The sequence below is a fragment of the Pseudorca crassidens genome, chromosome 2 (assembly GCF_039906515.1).
Source record: "Pseudorca crassidens isolate mPseCra1 chromosome 2, mPseCra1.hap1, whole genome shotgun sequence".
Lineage (NCBI taxonomy): Eukaryota > Metazoa > Chordata > Mammalia > Artiodactyla > Delphinidae > Pseudorca > Pseudorca crassidens.
The window spans coordinates 96456828-96475711 of NC_090297.1; the positions used below are offsets into that span (position 1 = coordinate 96456828).

The following is an 18884-nucleotide window of genomic DNA, read 5'->3' on the forward strand; positions in this document are numbered from 1 at the left end:
TCACTTCCTGATTATGTGACTTTGGGTAAGTTAATTAATCTGTGTGAACCTCTATTTCCTCATCTGTAAAATGGGAGCAATAATGGTATCTACCTCATGCAGCTATTGGGAGAGTTCAGTGAGGCAGGGCCTGTGACACCCTCAGCACAGCGCCTAGCACAAAACATTGTTTACAGATATTCGGCTGGGGGAGCAACTCTCTCCAGTGACAAATGACCGGTTTGGTTTGATGGCCTCACGTTTCAGCTAGGTGCCATGAATTCGCCTCCTTTCGGTGAGCCCCTTATCTCCCTGTGGAGGAATAAGAGTCGGGGTGATAATACCAAACAGCTAACCTTTACTAAGTGCCAGGCAATACACCTAACACCCATTCTGAGCTTGGTGTTATCATCATCCTTGTTTCAGAGGAGAAAACTGTAGCACAGCAGTGTTAGGTCATCTCTCCAAGGTCACACAGCCAATAAGCGGTAAAGCTGGGATTTGAACCCAAGCCATCTGGCTCTGTGAGCCCTACACTTAGCTGCTGTCTAAATGGAATGAGGCTTCTAGGTCATCATACCTAAAGTATAGATTTGTGCTTTTTAATGTTTTTAATTTCCTTAACCTCTATTGATTCTCATAGCAAAGGTATTGTTTTCCCCTTTTATAGGTAAGAAAATCAAGGCTTGAGGAAGTAAGTGATTTGATCATGCCGCCACATGCACACAGAAAAGGGAGAAGGGTGTCTTCTCAGCCTCGTTAATTAATTAGAAAAGGTAACACCCAACTGAAGGAGTGATTGGTTCCTTCCTTCTGCAACTCACTGAGTTTTATTTTCTGATGCTCAGAAGGGAGGTACTTGGATGGGGACTGGTCTGGAAACCAAGTTACGTGAGGAGCAGCTCAACCTGGAAATGGCTTATTGGAAATTTGATGGGGATCAAGTTCACGTATTTGAAGGATATCAGAGGGGAAGTAGGTTTAGATTATTCTCTGATCCCAGAGAGCAGACCTAGAACCAGTAGGTGGAAATGTTAGGAAGGCAGATTGGCTTCAAATCCAGAAAAACCTGACTTTTTTGTTGTTTTCCTTGCCATTACAAATTTAACACGTGGTACTGAAAGCGTCCCAAACCAAATCAACTGGGAAGCCTCATCACCCCCTCAATCCCACTGTCCTCCCTGGAGGTGACACTGTTAACCTCTGGTGTTGGGTCCTTCCAGGCCTCTTGGAAAAGAGAGGCTTCCTAACAAAACTCCTGAAGGAATGGGCTGTCCTGGAGTGGAGTTCCCATCCTGGAAGTTTAGAGACACCTTGAACGATCGTGTGCCGGGGGTTCGTGGCAGGAATTTCTGCTCAGCCTGGAAGGTGGAATTAGAAGGCCCCTTCCAGTCCTAAGATGGTCTGACTTACATGGGGCCACGCAACTGTTAATGGTGGGGACAGGTCCAGAACCCAGGTCTTCTGAACAGGACTCAGATAAGCTCCTTTCCCAGCATGATTTTCCTCAAAGTCCTTAACTCTAGGGTAGAAGGCTCCCTGTCTGCCTCTTCCCTGCCCCCCTGCACAGGCTGGAGCAGAGACCGGCATCTGCGGTGCATCCGGTCCAGAGTGACTCGGTGTTGACGACATGCACCCAGCGCCCACCCCTGTAGCCCCCCGGGTCCCCGACAGCATCACCACAGTGAGCACCCGCCTTCATCTCCCAGCTGCAGGCCCCTGAGCATGCCCACCCTGGCACCCACACAACAGGGGGCACACGAGCGGGCTCAGTCACCTCAGGCTGTGGTAAGCACACCCACGCCGCAACTGCCTGCGTCGTTCCAGAGGCCGGCGAGGGCTGCCAGGGGTTCTGGGACCTGCTCTCTCCTGGGAGACCACAGCTGGCTTTGAACACAGCATCATGGGCTGAGAGGGAGCCAGGAGGACAGCTGGGGCTCCAGGTCAGAGGGGCCTTCTGCTGTTGGTGCTGGAAGCCTCTCCTTTCCCCAGAGCTCTGTCGGGCCCCCGCCAGCCATACTTGCCTACTTCTAGGGCTATTCCATAAAAGTGTCCTGGAACTGTAGGGCTGTGTTTTTGCTGACTTAGGGTCTCTGCTTCCTAAATCAGCAATACCTGGTGTGGAGAGAGGGGGTGGCTCCTCTCCCTGAGGCTGAGCCAGAAACTGAGGTGTCGTCATTAACCCCGCCCTGTCATTCCTTAATTCAGCTCACTCGCCGTGCATTACATCTGTATTAAATGCCTATACTCTGTCCTGGGGAACCAATAGTGAACAAGACCAATGGAATCCCTGCCCTCATGAAGCTTACATTCTAATAGGGGAGGTAGGCCAAAAGACCAGTAGATTAAAATATCTAACAATACCCCGCCCCCATTCCAAGCCATTAGCGAGTTCTATCGTTCCAAGCTCTGAAATGTGTTTCACACGTTCTCCATCTCCCACTCTCTCCCCTCCAACTCTGAAGGTGGGCTTCATCTCCTCTTTCCTGGTCTCCCTGGGTCCCACTGACATCTACCACCCAGCCTCCACCCAGCAGACAGAGAGCGCTTCCTAAAACAGAAACCAGATCGTGCTACCCCTGCCTAATACCGTCAGTGGCTGGATTCCCACTGTATTTCGAATAAAATCCAAACTTCTTCAAAGAAAGGCGAGCCCTCAAGGCCCTGCTGTTCATCAGGCCTCTTCCTGCCTCAGCAAATCATTCCTGCCCCTCCCTCTGCCCCCCGGGAAACTTTCTCACACATACCAGCCTCTTCCCCCTTTAGTAGTTTACACACGCTGTTCCCTCCTGTGGACCACTGTGCCCCACCTCTCCCGACCCCTTTGATTGGCTGAGTTCTCACTCTTCGGGTCCGGCTTTAAGTGTCTCTTCCCTGGTGATTCCCCCCCGCCCCCTGCCCCCTGCCACTACCTCTGTGTTGTTTTCTGTCACTGCAGCTGCTCATTTTTTTTCATGGTACTTTCTTCCTCGTAACTGTATTTGTCTATTGTCTGCCTTTCTGTCAGTACCTGGGGCCTAGCACCGTGTGAAATAAATGTTTTATGAATGAACGAAGGGGCAGAGGTGGGCCTGGCATGAGTAAGTGCTCGGCTGTGTCCTCCCTTATCCCTCCCAAATGTCTCCGGCTGGCGCCTCACTTCTAGGGCGTTCCTGGGAGTCCTTGGGGAATAACATGAAAGCGCTGCTCTTTACATTATGCATTTCCTGCCTGAGGAACTGTTAGAATAATGAGGAGGGCTGGAAGAGAGGGACTGAGAGGAGAGTTCCCATAGCTCTTCCTTTCAGAACTTAACCATCTCTTCCTGGTGTTTTGGATGTTTGTCGAATTCCCCTCCCCTGACTGTGAGCTACCCCAGGGAGCTGATTCATCCCGGCGCCCCCTCAGGGCTTAGCCCAGCGCTCCCTGCTTAGTAGTTCCTCAGGGAAATGTTTAAGTGAGTGGATGGAAAAGGAAGAAGAGTGAGGAAGAAGAGAAGGCAAGGGGAGCAACAGGCAGGAAGGGGTGATGAAGAGAGGAAAGACCGATGGAGGGAGGGAGGTTGGGATGGAGGGAAAGAAGGAAAACCTTGAGGCAGGGGTTGCTGGCCCAGCTTGGCCTTCGTGCCAGTGCCCCCCTCACCTCCCATGGGCTCCTTCCTGAACTCTGAGCCTCCGGATCCTGCTCAGGCCTCCTGGAGGTGACCAGCCCCGAGGGGACCTCTGCAGGGACCAGAGGCTGGGATGCCTCAACCTGTGGCATGACTCCATTCCTAATGTCCCCAGAGATTCCCCCTTAAATCCCCCCCCCCCAATTCCTCATCTTTAGACCCCAGGTCCAAGAACAGTTACTTCCAATACAGTTATCAGTGATCAAAAGTTCAGAGCAAACAAAGGGAAACAAACAAAACCAGACTTTCCTCCATGCCTTCAGCCCTTGGCCCCAGAAGGGTTCAGAGACGAGGTGGCCTGCCTCTCCCTCATGGCCCAGGCCGGGCCAGCTGCCCCTCGGGAGGACCTGGGCGAGCCCAGGAGGCAGGGAGACCCAGAGGACCTGTTCCCACACTAGCTGTTGCCCTGGTGGCCCTCCCAGGGGTGGTGGTTCCCAAGGTGCTGTGGAGAGCAGAGTTGTGCCACTGCTACCACCAGCACGGTGTCGAAGCTGCCTGGGATCCTTAACCCTTCCTAGGCTGCTGGCTGGTTGGCCTGGGGGCCAGCCTGTGCCGTCCTCTCAGTCCACCAGGCAGACACAGGACCAAGGAACAGGATGGAACCAGCGTCCTTCCCAATGCTCCACCTGCATCCAGCCTCATGCCTTGGGACCGCCTTCTCCCCTGAAGGGACAATGCCGTACTCCTGGCAGGTCAATTAGGGACCTTCTTTCTCTCAGGACCCCGCTAGAGGTAGCGATCATTTGCCAGGGAGTCTGGGGGTGGGATTGTGAGAGTAGGGGGCAAGTAAGAAGGCTCCAGAGGGTACCCCTCTCCCTCTGGGTCTCAGTGTGCTGGACTGTGACTGTTAATCTAGTACTCTCTCCACCTCTCTTCCCGGGTTCTTCTCCACCCTTGTCAAGGGTTCTCACTACTGTTTCCCCTTTAATGACACACACATACTTCCAGGGTCCTTCTGTTCTCTTCACTCTCTCTTTGTGTTCTAATCTGTGCATAGGTAAGTATCTTGTATCAGTCATCCACACTCTAGTGTAAATTAGAGTCCATGTATACTTTATTTCTCAGGATATAGGATTACTAGACCTCATCTCAACTTATGGAATGAGAGCCTTGTTCTCTGTTATAGGAAACCCTAGCACCAGAGAGCTCCAAACAGGGTAGATGATTTTTTTGTTCAGAGGAGAAAGAAAGCAGGAGCTTCTTGTGTGAGGTAAATTAGAGGCCAGGGCTCTATAAGGAATTCTGCTTTGGCTCTGATTAACAAAAAAGAAAATGGAACACAAAAGGGAAATCTGAAGTGATAAGCAATAGGAGTTGCTTCTCGACAGAAGATCCTCTCTCTCTTTTTTGCCCCCTTCCACATTCCAGTATTGAGTTCTCTTCCTGGAAAACTATTATTCATCCCTCAAGGTCCACACCGCTGTCATCTCCTCTGAGAACCCTTCTTGGATTCTTCCTTTATGCCCTCACTGCTCCTTGTTTGCCCCTCCATTAGAGTACTTACCACAGTATAGCTTGTTGCTTGTTTACTCAGTTATGCATGCTTCACCTTTTTAACACTTTTATCTCCAGCCCCTGCTCAGGGCTTAGGAGCTCAATGTTGAAGGAAGGAAGGAAGGGAGGGAGGATGGGAGGAAGGGGTAGAAAGCAAATGAATTAGCTGCTCACTGCTGACTCTTGTCTTTCACACCTGTCATTGTAGCCCATGTCTGGTTTCAGAATTTGTCCAGAACAATTCCCTGGAATGTTGGGCTCCTTGGTTGTGCCAGCCAAGTCTCCCCACCTCCTCCCCTGCCACCAGGGGTCCCATCCACTCCTTTCAGCTTCCCTGGTTGTGACCAGCTGGGTTTTTCCTTCCTGACATTAATGGCTTAGATTGGCAGTGGAGTCTACTTGGAAGGGCCAGGGGCTCATGTCCTGGTTTCTTCTCCATCTTTCTTCTTCTCAGCCTTCATCAGGGTGTTCTCTTATGAGCCTCATGCCCTCCCCAATTCTCTGAGTGCCAGTCTGGTTGCTCAGGTGTGCACTCTTGGGCACAAGTCCTGCCACATAAGAAGCCACATAGAGAGAGGCTGGTAGGAGTTGTTTCCGTAGGGGGCCCAGTCATGTCCCATGATATCGCTGGGCTTCAAGCTCACATCTGTGACATGGGAATTAAACCACCCCTGCCCTTATCCAAGGGAGTTATAAAGATTAAACGAGAAAGTCGGTGGATGGGGGCTCTGGATCCTCTAAAGCACTACCTGAAGTGAAAGTTATCATTCCTCCAACCTTCTCTCAGAGGCTGGGGAATTCCTCCAGAATCAAAGCGTTGGTGCCTCTGGAAGTAGCGATAGCTCACACCCAGTGCTTATGCGGGCCAAGCGCTGCTCTAAGCCCTATATGTGGATTAATCCTCGGAACAAACCCAGGAGGAAAGGGCTCTTTTAAACACTCCCATTTATGGATGAAGAAATCAAGGCACAGAGGTCCCACAGATAGTGGAGTTCACAGCCTGAGTTTGACCTGAACTCATTCAGCCTGGCCCTGGCCCCATGCTCCTGACCACTGGCTCTATGGCCTCACACAGTCACAGGTAGGAGCTGGCCCCTCAGCACCAGGACTACCACTGCCATCGATTTACTACCCACACTCAGAATGCTGATTCTGGCGGCCAGTGGCCTTGCCACTTATGAGCTGTGCAACCTTGGGCAAATGACAACCTCTCTGAGCGTGGTCTCTCATCCAGGGTATGGGAATAATCCTACGTCTCCTGTAAATTTTACCAGGAGGAATCACTGGAGGATGAATGCGTGAAAGAGCTAGCCCGACTCAGGCAGGTGAATGGTACTCAACGAGTGTCCTTCCCCATTTACATGTAGGGAAACAGGGGAGCGGGGGGGGGGGGGGGGGGCGGGGGGATGGGAGCGGGGTGGCAGGGCTAACTTCCACAACAGAAAGCACCAGAAACGCTTTTCCAGAAATGCCTTGCTAGGGCCACTCAGTGTGGGATGATGGGATGGAGGCAGTGTCCTGTTGGATGCAGGCGCTGGGGATATAGGTGCTCGTGAGATGACTCACTGGCGTGGCCATTTCCCTCTTGGTGACACAGTGATACCTGCGTGCTTGTTCCCCAAAGCAGTGAGAAATCAGAGAGCAGCCTGCTGCCAAGGCTACACCTGTGCTGCCGGTGCCTCTTCCCCCTTCCCTTCCTCGTCTCTCCTTCAAGGCCCAGGGTCAGAAGCTGCCCCCTTTCCACACACACCTGTGGGCCCCTGGGAATGGGAGCCAAGGAGGCGGTAAGGTGAGAGGCAGCCTGGAAGGGAGGCCAATTGGGGATCTCAGAGCAGGAGGAGGAGGGAGAGGAAGAGGGAGAAAGGAGGGAGAGAAAAAGCGGGAAGGGGAAGCCGAGGGGGCGGGGAGAAGAGGGACCAAGCCCAGCGGTGGGACCTGACATGAACTGCACAGGCTGGAAATGGAACAGCCGGGCAAACCCAAAACGCTCTGCTTGGGGGTCTGCTGAGCAAGCATGTGAATGTGCAGAACTGGGGGAGAAATTCAAGGAAGGAATAAATCATCACCTCGGGGGCAGGTCAGAACAGGAGAGGTTTATTCTAGCCCAGCCCAGATTAGTCGGGGTTCTTTTCTGAGGATGTTTTCTTTATATAACCAGTATTTTTAACAGGCTGGCTTGGTGGCTGCATTAGCCTGACGCCACCCTGTCCTTGGCAGGTGGAAGGTTTGGTTACTTTGAGACCAAGACCGCTGTGGGTTTTTATTCTAACTGTGGACGCTGCTGGCTTCAGGCGAAGGGATCTGAATTCACTTTCCAAATGGAGATTTCGGAATCTGAGCTGTGTCACAGAATCCCACTTCCCTTATTAGAACAAAACCCAGCTCTGGGATGGGTCAGGACTGGCCTGGGGGCCCATCTCCCTCAGCCCTCCCGGAGCACCACCATGCCCTTCGATGAGCTCACTCCATGGTAGCAAACGTCACCCTGGGAGGTGCCCAGGCCTCCTGAACTTCTGCTGTGGGCGCCTCCTTCCCTGACCACTCTGCCCCCGACCTCTTTGCTCCTTCACCTCCCCCCACCCCGCAGAGCACAGTTTCCATCTTCCTCTGCGCTTCCAAACCCTTTCCCTCTTTTCCCACCTTGGCCCCCATGGGGACTCCCGGGTTTGAGAGAGAATTGCTGACTTCTGGGGCCCAGGAACCCCCTGAAATTGCAGCCGAAGCTGTATGTGTGTGAGGGTGAATGTACGTTTTCTAGAGACAGGATCCGGAGCTTTCATCAGATTCTCGGAGGAGTTTGCACCCACCTCCAGCCTCGCGTCCAGCACTGGCTGTGCAATCCTTGGCGACTTGCTTAACCTGGCTGAGCGGCAGTTCTCCATTTGTAAACTTGGGGATAATACTGCCCACCTTAGGTCCTCACAGGCTCAAGTGAGATCCCATGTCTCTACGGCTTAGCAACTAACATTTCATGAAGCTTAATGTCTTTGCTTCCTCTCTTCCTTCTTTCCTGGATGAACTCTAAGGCTCTTTCCACATTTAATAGGTAGACTCCACCATAGGACCTTTTTTTTTTTGCTGTACACGGGCCTCTCACTGCTGTGGCCTCTCCCGCTGCGGAGCACAGGCTCCGGACGCGCAGGCTCAGCGGCCATGGCTCACGGGCCCAGCCGCTCCGCGGCATGTGGGATCTTCCCGGACCGGGGCATGAACCCGTGTCCCCTGCATCGGCAGGCGGACTCTCAACCACTGCGCCACCAGGGAAGCCCCACCATAGGACCTTTGAGGAGAACTAAACTGGGGAGAGAGAGAACACAGGAGGTCACAGCCCACGAGGAGCTGGAGCTGGAGAGTTAGATCTGGTGCAGGATTGGGAGAGGGAGGTCTGAGTAAGCAGAAGGTCCCCATTGTGGCAGAGAGGCAACCGAACCCCTATCTGATATTTGGAACACAGCTGGTTATCAGACTGGATTTTGGCTTTAACCAAATATTTGACATTTTGTCCAGCTCATTTCTAAATAGGAGGCTGGGGGCTGGGTCCATTTCCTAAGTTCCAGTTCAGTTCTCTCTGCTGCTCTGGGCTTCCGTTTTCATCAGAAGACATTCACACGAAGCCCCATCTGGTGATCAATTCATGGCAAAAAGCCAGGGGAAGCCTTATCTCCAAGGAGATTAGATTAGAATTTTCCTGTGTGACTGGGCGGTTAGTCCTGCACACGGTGATTATATAACCCCCAGTGGAAATAGGACCCTAGAGTTGTCTGCCTTCTCAGACTGGTCACTTGGAAACACATCAGCTGGAAAAAAGCTGATTTAAGACCCCTCGGCCCCTGTATACACCACCAAGAGAGATGATTGCAGAGCTATCCCCAAATCTCTCCTTCCCCACACTGCCTCTCCTCTTCCTGTAGGCCACAGGCTCTCAGCCTGAAGTAGCTTATTCTGTGCCTTTCAGGTAGAACTAGAAGTCAGGGAAGTCAGGTCGCTCTTCTCTGACATTGATGAGGTGGGGGACCAGGGAGGAAATTTCAGAAAATCCAAGAGTTCTTCTTTGTTCTTTGTACTATCCGTGCCTGTTCCAGCTTTCCCTGCCCTTGTCTGACGTGCCTGTTGCAGGACTGAGAGACAGCATCTTAGGGCATGCCCACGAAGTACTCTGAACTTCCCAAGATGTAAAGGGAAAGAGAAATCAAAGCCAGCTCTTATCTCCATCCAGATGACGGAAATCAAAACAGCCAAACCCGTGCCCTTTCTTGCTTCGTTTGGCCAGTGGCTGAGTTAATTCCACGCTGAGATCTCTCTTAGCTTGTGCTAAGTTCGCCCTAAAGGCTGGTTATCAGCGACTAAATCACCAATCCATCAAAGTCACCTTGCAGCCTCCCTCAGACCCAGAGGAGTCTTACTCCATCCTTGCCTCCTTCACCAATGCTTTCTTCACTCTGGATTTAGCATCATATCTGGAACTTGAGCCTAGGAAATATTTTTAGCTACCAGCCATGACTTCTTTCCTATTCACAACTGGGGCAATGAGAGGGTAGGGAATTGGAGAAGATTCTGCCAGCCACAGGGCCAAAGCTCCTTGAGGTGTCTTCCTAAAAGATGAGTCTGGGCACGTCCCTCCTTTTCTGAAAACACTTCTATGACTCCCTGTTGGATAGAGGTAGGATGCCCAAGACCCTTGACCATCTATCTGGTCCCAGCCTAACTTTGAGGCTCAGTCCCTGCCCTCCCTGCCTATACACCTGTGCAAGAGTGTTCTTTGACCTGTGCACTGTCCTGCTTTTGGTTACACTCTTCCCCTTGCTTGGAGTGAAAGCCACTTATCCTTTGTGAAGTCTTCTCTGATCCATCCCATCCCACCAGCAAAACTTTGGGCCCTCACGGCCCCCATACACCTGTCCAAGACCATTTGTTGCACTGGATGGTTATATGGCCATCTTTTAAGGGCCACTGTTTGGACTCACCTTTCCCATACCCCTGCCAACTAGGTCACAGGGACCTAAGTAGGTATGTTGGGAAAAATTATCTGAAATTTAGATAAGGCCAAGGGGATGACTGTATATTCCTTCAGTGTCATACTGAAGCTTTGTATAACAGACATACAGGAAGATTATTTAATTGTCTAGAACTGTGCTATCAACACATGGCTATCAAGCCCTTGAAATGTGGCTAATACCACATGTCAAACTGACAATATCTTGGACATATTGGATTAAATAAAATATATTCTTAAAATTAGTTTCACCTATTTGCTTTTAATGTGGCTACTAGAAAAACTTAAATTACACACCTGACCTACGTTACATACTGTCAGATAGCACTGCTCTAGAGGACAAGTCCATTGTTTGACTTTGTCATTTGCTCTTTTTTTTATTTTTGCGGTACGTGGTCCTCTCACTGTTGTGGCCTCTCCCATTGCGGAGCACAGGCTCCAGACTCACAGGCTCAGTGGCCATGGCTCACGGGCCCAGCTGCTCCGCGGCATGTGGGATCCTACCGGACCGGGGCACGAACCCGCGTCCCCTGCATCGGCAGGCGGACCCCCAACCACTGTGCCACCAGGGAAGCCCTGTCATTTGCTATTATTAATGAAGGGCTCAGACCGTGAAAACTTGTAGATTTTTGCTGGTAGAGATTCAAATGATATCTGTCCAATAAGAGAGATAATCCCTGTTTTATTACGCTGTAGGATATTTACCAGATTTGTCTCTAACTTAAAAAAAAATTATTTTGTTGTCCCTTTCCTTTAAATCTCAGTCCCTTCAATGCTCTTTGAACCAGCTTTGTCATCTTATTGGTTCCCTCGTTAGTTAGTGAGTTCAGTAAAGTCTTTGACACATGTTCATTCCATATCTGTATGAGACTTGTGCTTTTAACTTTTTGGAAATTATACTTATATCTCTTATCTTTTGTACAGCTTAAGTATAGAGACTGAATTATTAACATGCCGGGTATTAAGTAGGGGCTCAATAAATGTTTGTTGAATTAATAAAAAGCACTTGCATAGAATTGAGACCTTATGTTTAAACTGCCAACTACACTTTGCAGTAGGGTCTTCATCTGCCATATGCCAGGAAGCTGGGGATGTAGGAAAGATGAAGTCTTTCCAGGACCTTGAACTATTTAGGTGATCTCCACGAAGATTTTCGATTCTTGGGGCCTGTGATCCCAAGGGGATGCTGGCCAAAGCAGGTTCCTTCAGTCAGCTCAAGGGGAGGTCCTCCCAGCCCCACCCACCCAGAGTGCTGCAGGAAGCAGGGTGCCCAGGTAGGTTTCCCTTCCCTTGCTGCCCCATGGCCTGGGCTCCTGCCAGACTCAGCACTGTGAAGATCCCCCCAGACAACTCTGACTGCTCCTTAGGATCTGGACACAGAGGACTTCTAGCCTCAGAAGCCAGGTCTTCAGGGGGCCCTGGTTAAATCTCTGGGCCCCGAGTCCAGGTAGACAATTGCCAAACCGTGTCTCTTCCCCTTTACCCTCCCGGCCATCTCCACAGTGGGGAAGTCCAGCTGGCAGGTAAAGGTGGAAGTTGACTGCGAATTCCTTGAGGGCAGAAGCTTGTCATTTGCACGTCTAGCACCTGCTGAGCGCTCTGCCCAGCGCACAGTGGACACTCCGTGAATGCTAATCCGCCTCCCCTCCGTCTGCCCTACTCCAGCCTGCAGCCAGCTTCCTTCCAGTGAGCCTGATCTATAGACTCCTCAGCCTCGACAGAACACTGATTCATCGATCCCCTCTGGGAGTCTGGGCAGGACCCCTTGAGAATTAGGCATCAAGCTCAGGCTGGTGACCTTCTAGAAGTGTCACGCCAAGCCTGTCCTAGTCCACTTTCCTTACAAAGAAAAGAGAAGTTGGTAGAGGTTCTGCTGCTGGAGAATAAGAGTAAAAGCAACATTGCTCTTTTTAAAATTGTAATAAAATATACACCACAAAATTTATTATTTTAAGTGTATAGTTCAGTGGCATTAGGTATAATACATTCACATTGTGGTACAACCGTCACCACCATCCATCTCCTTTCCATCACCCCAAACTGAAACTCTGTACCCATTAAACAACAGCTTCCCGTTCCACACCCCCCCGAGCCCTGGCAACCACCATCCTACTTTCTGTCTCTATGAACTTGACTACTCAGCGTACCTCATTTAAGTGGAACCATGCGGTATTTGTCCCTTTGTGATTATTTTAACGTAATGTCCTCAAAGTTCATCCATATTGTAGCATGTGTCAGAATTTCCTTCCTTTTCAAGGCTGAAAAAACTCCATTGTGTGTGTGTGTGTGTGTGTGTGTGTGTGTGTGTGTGTGTGTGAGAGAGAGAGAGAGAGAGAGAGAGAGAGAGAGAGATCTCACATTTTGTTTCATTTTGTTTATCTCTTCATCCACTGATGAACACTTGGGTTGCTTCCACCCTTCTGGCTCTTGTGAATAATAAGTGTGCGAATATCTCTTCAACTTTCAGTTCTTCTGGGTATGTGCCCAGAAGCGGAATTGCTGGATCATATAGTAATTCTGTATTTAATTTTTTGAGGTAAAAGCAAGATTTCTGAGCACCTGTGTTGTACTAGCTGTGAGCTAGGTTCCATAGGACATCTCATTTAACCCACAAAACCACCCTATGGGGTGAAGACTATTGTCTCCACTTTATAGAAAGTGAAGGTTCCAGAAACTAAATGATGTACTCAAGGTTATAGGTAGTGACTGCAATCAAATTCGAACCCAGGTCGGCTTGATTCCAAGGCCACACTCTTCCCAGGCAGCAGGTGATGAAAACAAATACAGTCCTCAAAAGGAGACCACACCTTAAAGCTTAATTCACAATTACACCTTTAATTAACATTTAACACTTTCCTTAATGAGCAGTTAGCAGCTTAGCGGGAATCAGTTGCTGACAGAAGAATGGGTCATCACTCCCCCTTTCGTCCTGTCAAAGGAAACACTGTCTTCCAGATGGTTCCCAGACACAGCTCCTCTCTCCCTGGTCTCCCACTCTTTCCCCTCCCACATCACCAGACCTCCCTCATTCATTGGCTAGGCCCACATGACCGCCTCCCCCCAAAGCCTCTTCTCCACCCAGAAGTCTTCCCAGCCACACCCCCAGGAGGGGTCCCTCCTCCTTGCTTCCCTGGGCTTCTGGGCTTCCCTGGACTAGGCAGCCCTGAACTTTGTTCTGTTGGTTTACAGACAAACTCCCTCCTGGCTGCACAGTTTCCGTCGTCCCTTTGTATAACCTACACCTACCAGTGCCTGGGGCTCTGTAACTAAATCAATGATTCAATGAGTGATTCACTCAATCAATGACAGTACGGAAGACAGGAGCGAAGAAAGAGAAAGCCAGAATCATCCTCCTCTACTTCACTGTTTGCGTGAGACCAGGCTGTGAGTTGCTCAGAATAATTTTTGTGCTACATTTGGCATCACTGCGCAAGCCTGAGCCATTTTGGGGTTGGAAACTCCCAGGAAAAGCAATGGAATTATCCTCTTGGAGAAATATGCCCACGTGGCTGGCCCAAGGAAGGGGAGGAGGGGCTTTCAGTGTTGGTAGGGATTTCATGTCTGAGGAAAACGAAATCCCAAGGAGCGGGGGAATTCTTTGTGAGGCCTTCAGCACAATTATTCATTCACCCAGTCATCCCACAGACACACACTTCCTCTGAGGGAGGCACGCACCTGGGCACCCTGCTCGAACCTGAGGGAAAAGAGGAAAGTAGGACCCTCTCCTGAGGTGCTGGGCCAGGGGGAGCCGCGTCCTCTGGGAGGGACACGGGGCTTCTCTAGGAGGTGGAAGGGGAGGCTGAGCCCAGCCCACGGGCAGGGAGGTAAGGGGCTGCTCCTGAGGCCAAGTCCCTGGATTGCCAGGATGCGCTGGCCTCACCTGCAGGCTTGGCTAACACTCCAGTCTTTGATGTCAGGACAAGTGGATGAGGACCACACAACAGGCAGGGAGGGAGCTGGAGCGGTGGGCAAGGAGAGAGAAAGAGCCGGGTATCTGGGGTGCTGCTGCAGACAGAGGGCAGAGTCACGTCCCGGTGAAGCCATCTGCCACCCCACCCCCAACCGTGCACTAGTCCAGCTTGGCTTAGAGGACTGTCTGTTTAGAGGGCTTCCAGCTCCACGGGCCACAAACAGGAAAATGATTTGCAGAGAGACAGGATTCAAATTTGATCAGAGGGCAAGGATTTGGGATTATTTGCCCAAGAGAGAAGGAAGCACTTAAGTGACTTGGTCATTCGTGATTATTCGTAAGGTGATAGGATGACAGACAGCATTAACCCAAATGGTCCCCATATCAACCCCATGAGACCAGCAGGGCAGGACAGCATCCCATTGTGCAGGCAAAGAAAACGGGGCACGGAAAGGTTAAGGCTGTCGCTGGCCACTCCGTATTTCATCAGTAAAGGAGATTTGACATCAGTGTTTCTGGGTCCAGGGTCCTTGTTCACCTCGGGCTGCCTCTCCTGACCCAGTGAGGGAAAGGGGGGAACCCCCATCAGGGGGAATTTGAGACCAAGCCCAATATGGGTGGCTCTCTGAGGAGTGGTCACAGGAAAGGGAGGGGGAGGGGGAAAGGCTCTGCATTAACCTGGGGCCTCTGCAGCCCACTGCCCCCACCTCCACTCTTGGTCCAGGTGCCCAGAGTCCAGTGGCCCCGGCAGCTTGAGTGCAATGCTTTTCCCAGGTCTCAGTAGGGGCACTCGGTGAACTCAGTGGCTTCATGGCTGGGAAAGGCTGTCCAGGCTCTGTGATTCAGTGTGCCGACAGGAAAATAAATCCACCAGAATGATTTCTTTTTTCTTCCAACAAAGAAATGAGGCCCGTAATCCAACAGTGACTGCCAGAGGACAGCCTGCTCTGAATTCCTTTCCTGCCTTGGTTACAGTCATTAAATTGGTCACTTGGGTTCAGGGGATGAGAGTGCGCCCTGCAGGACTGCGGTTGGCCTGGTTAACTTGCTGGCTTCCACCTGGGATGGGGTGGACAGAAGCTCTGCTCCCCACTGGGCTTTCCCTCCTGGATACTCAGAAATGCTCTCCCTGGGTCATAGCGGGGAGGGCGGAGGGCTCGACTCAAACCCTTCCTCTCTGATCAAAAACTTTCCAACAGCTCACCTCGCTGGAGTGAATCTGGCGTATTATCACATTCACTGGACATTTATTCTGCCAAATATTTCATGACATTAACTCCTTTAGTCCTGACATCACTCTCTGGAGGAGGTGTGATCCCTCTCTAAAGACAAGGAGTCTGAGGTTCAGAGAAGTGATCTTGTGTGGGTCAGGCAGCTAGCGAGCCGCAGAACTGTGGCCTGGATCTAACACACTCCTCACACTGGTCATCTCAGGCAGGTATTGGTAGCAATTTTTTCCTCAGTCGAGAAACTGAGACTAAGCCTAATTAAGCTCGTTCAAGGCAAACAACCGCTGACAGAGAGACCTGAAATCAGAGCCGAAGCCCAGCCTTTACAGTCTTGTCTCCCTGCTGGGCAGGCTGTCTTCCCTCACAGCACCCTTACCTGTGCTCACTAGGTCTCTCCACCCTCACACACTTCTCCCGCCCCCATCCTCTCCTCCAGCTCGCTGAAGCCAGCACTGAGTATCTTCACAGCCCAGCTTCAAACGGGCTTCTCCGCAAAGCCTTGCCTGACATTTTGGGCCATGTCCATCTCTCCCTTTCTCTCCTTCCCAATCACCCATTGTTTTCATTAAACATAAGGACACTTCATTATGGCTTTGGCTTACTTCACACGGGTAGGCCTTGTTTCGGCCCCCTCTTGCCTTCCCTAAATGATAAGGATGGAGTAGGATAATGAAATAGTCAGTTTAGAAATCCCAGTAGGGGATTAAGGACAGAAAGGGAGTTTTAAGGGAGTTTCAGAGACTGTTGTAAGCTAATGACCACTCAGGAAAAGAATCCAGTAACCTAGCAACAATCTACACTGCCTTGGAGGGAGACCAGGTGTATCCAAGTGCCGGACACACTCAAGCCGCAAACCCTGAGAGTTAAAACACAAGACAATAGACATGGGGTCTGAATCTTGTTAATGCGAAGTCAGGGAGTTCATAGTCCTTGAAGAGCAGCATTTCTGCATGTAGCCAAGACAGAAATATAGGTGAAGGGGAAAAAAAGGGGGAAAGGGGACATTATTCCAAAACCTGAGATGAATTACCGTATTTTAGTACATGTCACCACTCTTTTGCTGATATACATATGATTTAAATAGCGCCATGACAGTCTTGTTCAAACCATGTAGGGTCAAAGGAGGAACTAATGATGTAAGCTTTGATGTCTGTCCAAGATTGAGGAAGAGGGTGGTCTTCCCTGCTTCCCACTTTTCTTTTGTTTATAAAAATAAAGTCCTCTCAGTCCTTGGGGCAAAGCCTTCTCGCCTGCCCGCTGGGATTTCTCATGAGCATCCTATGGTAATAAACTGACTCTTTGCCAGCCACTTTGCCTCTTGCTAAATTCTTTCTGCACCAAGACATAAGAACCTGAGCTTCGGTAAGTCCTGACACAGGTGAGAGGTTTCAATTAAAAGAACCATGGGTTCCGCACATATGGTCACCTTATCTTTGATAAAGGAGGCAAGAATATACAATGGAGAAAAGAAAGCCTCTTCAATAAGTGGTGCTGGGAAAACTGGACAGCTACGTGTAAAAGAATGAGATTAGAACACTCCCTAACACCATACACAAAAATAAACTCAACATGGATTAAAAACCTAAATGTAGGTTCAGACACTATAAAACTCTTAGAGGAAAACATAGGAAGAACACTCTATGACATACATCACAGCAAGATCCTTTCTGACCCACCTCCTAGAGAAATGGAAATAAAAACAAAGTAAACAAATGGGACCTAATGAAACTTAAAAACTTTTGCACAGTAAAGGAAACCATAAACAAGACAAAAAGACAACCCTCAGAATGGGAGAAAATATTTGCAAACGAAGCAACTTAAAAAGGATTCATCTCCAAAATATACAAACAGCGCACACAGCTCAATATCAAAAAAACAAACAACCCAATCCAAAAATGGGCAGAAGACCTAAATAGACATTTCTCCATAGAAGATATACAGGTTGCCAACAAACACATGAAAGGATGCTCAACATCACTAATCATTAGAGAAATGCAAATCAAAACTACAGTGAGGTATCCTCTCACACCGGTCAGAATGGCCATCATCAAAAAATCTACAAACAATAAATGCTGGAGAGGGTGTGGAGAAAAGGGAACACTCTTGCACTGCTGGTGGGAATGTGAATTGGTACAGCCACTATGGAGAACAGTATGGAGGTTCCTTAAAAAACTACAAATAGAACTACCATATGACCCAGCAATCCCAGTACTGGGCACATACCCTGAGAAAACCATAATTCAAAAAGTGTCATGTACCAAAATGTTCATTGCAGCTTTATTTACAGTAGCCAGGACATGGAAGCAACTAAGTGTCCATCAACAGATGAATGGATAAAGAAGATGTGGCACATATATACAATGGAATATTACTCAGCCATAAAAAGAAACGAAATTGAGTTATTAGTAGTGAGGTGGATGGACCTAGAGTCTGTCCTACAGGGTGAAGTAAGTCAGAAAGAGAAAAACAAATACTGTATGCTAACACGTATATATGGAATCTAAAAAAAAGGAGTTTCTGAAGAACCTAGGGGCAGGACTGGAATAAAGACGCAGACATAGAGAATGGACTTGAGGACACGGGGAGGAGGAAGGGTAAGCTGGGATGAAGTGAGAGAGTGGCATGGACATATACACACTACCAAATGTAAAACAGATAGCTAGTGGGAAGCAGCCACATCGCACAGGGAGATCAGCTCGGTGCTTTGTGACCACCTAGAGGGGTGGGATAGGGAGGATGGGAGGGAGACACAAGAGGGAGGAGATATGAGGATATATGTATATGTATAGCTGATTCCCTTTTTATACAGCAGAAACGAACACAACACTGTAAAGCAATTTTACTCCAATAAAGATGTTAAAACAAAACGAAACAAAGCAAAACACAGTGGGTTCGAGTCTCCTCCCGAGTCAGGGATTGTGGGTTCAAGTCCCGCTGTAGAAGGAGTGCGGTTTCATAAAGAGCAACAACCAATCATCTGAGATGTCATGTTGCTTCCAGCCCTGAGAGGTCAACTCTAGATGTTACAAGTATCTACCATATCATCCAGCACAGTGCCAACCACAAAACAGGTGTTGAATAAATTCCACACATTTGTGTGTTACTGTTCAAAGCATTTGGATATCCATTGTCTTGATGAATTTTCCTGAGAACCTTGTGAGGTGGGTATACAGGTTCTGAGGGACTAGCTGTAGCTAAGGTGACTAGCTGGTTAGTTGAAGAGCAGAACTGGAACTCAGATTTTCTGTTCCCACGTGGAGGGCTCTTTCCTCTGCCGGGCCACAGATGTAGGATCATCTGTTTCCTGAAATGGTATCCCTGGTCAGCTGAGTTTTCTCTACTGTTTCTTCCTCCACCCCAGGACCCCAGCCATGAGAAGGGTCCCGCTGGTGTCTTATTGAGGGTGTTATCAGATGGGCCCTGGGGGCAGCTTGAGTCAGAGAGTGGGGGATGGTAAGAAACATCTCAGGTGAAGCCCCCAGTGAGTCCAGCAACTGGCAGGGCTGAGGTCCTGGTCCAAGTGAGGACCCTCCCAGTAACCCCCAAAGATTCATGCTGGGTCTTGGTCTGCAGAGTCCCTGTCCCACCCCATGGCCCTGCAGGGAGCCACCAGTAAGCACAGGTGATCAG

General features: G+C 49.8%; 1 protein-coding gene across 1 annotated transcript in view; it reads left to right on the forward strand.

Annotated features, from left to right (window-relative positions):
* The window catches only part of KCNC4 (potassium voltage-gated channel subfamily C member 4), a 41596-nt gene extending 25033 nt beyond the window's left edge, over positions 1-16563 (forward strand). Inside the window, exon 4 of the mRNA XM_067727201.1 lies at positions 13305-16563. Coding sequence (XP_067583302.1) covers positions 13305-13381 — 77 coding nt within the window. The 3' untranslated portion in view covers positions 13382-16563. The remainder of the gene's footprint in view (positions 1-13304) is intronic.
* The last annotated feature ends 2321 nt before the right edge of the window (positions 16564-18884 follow it).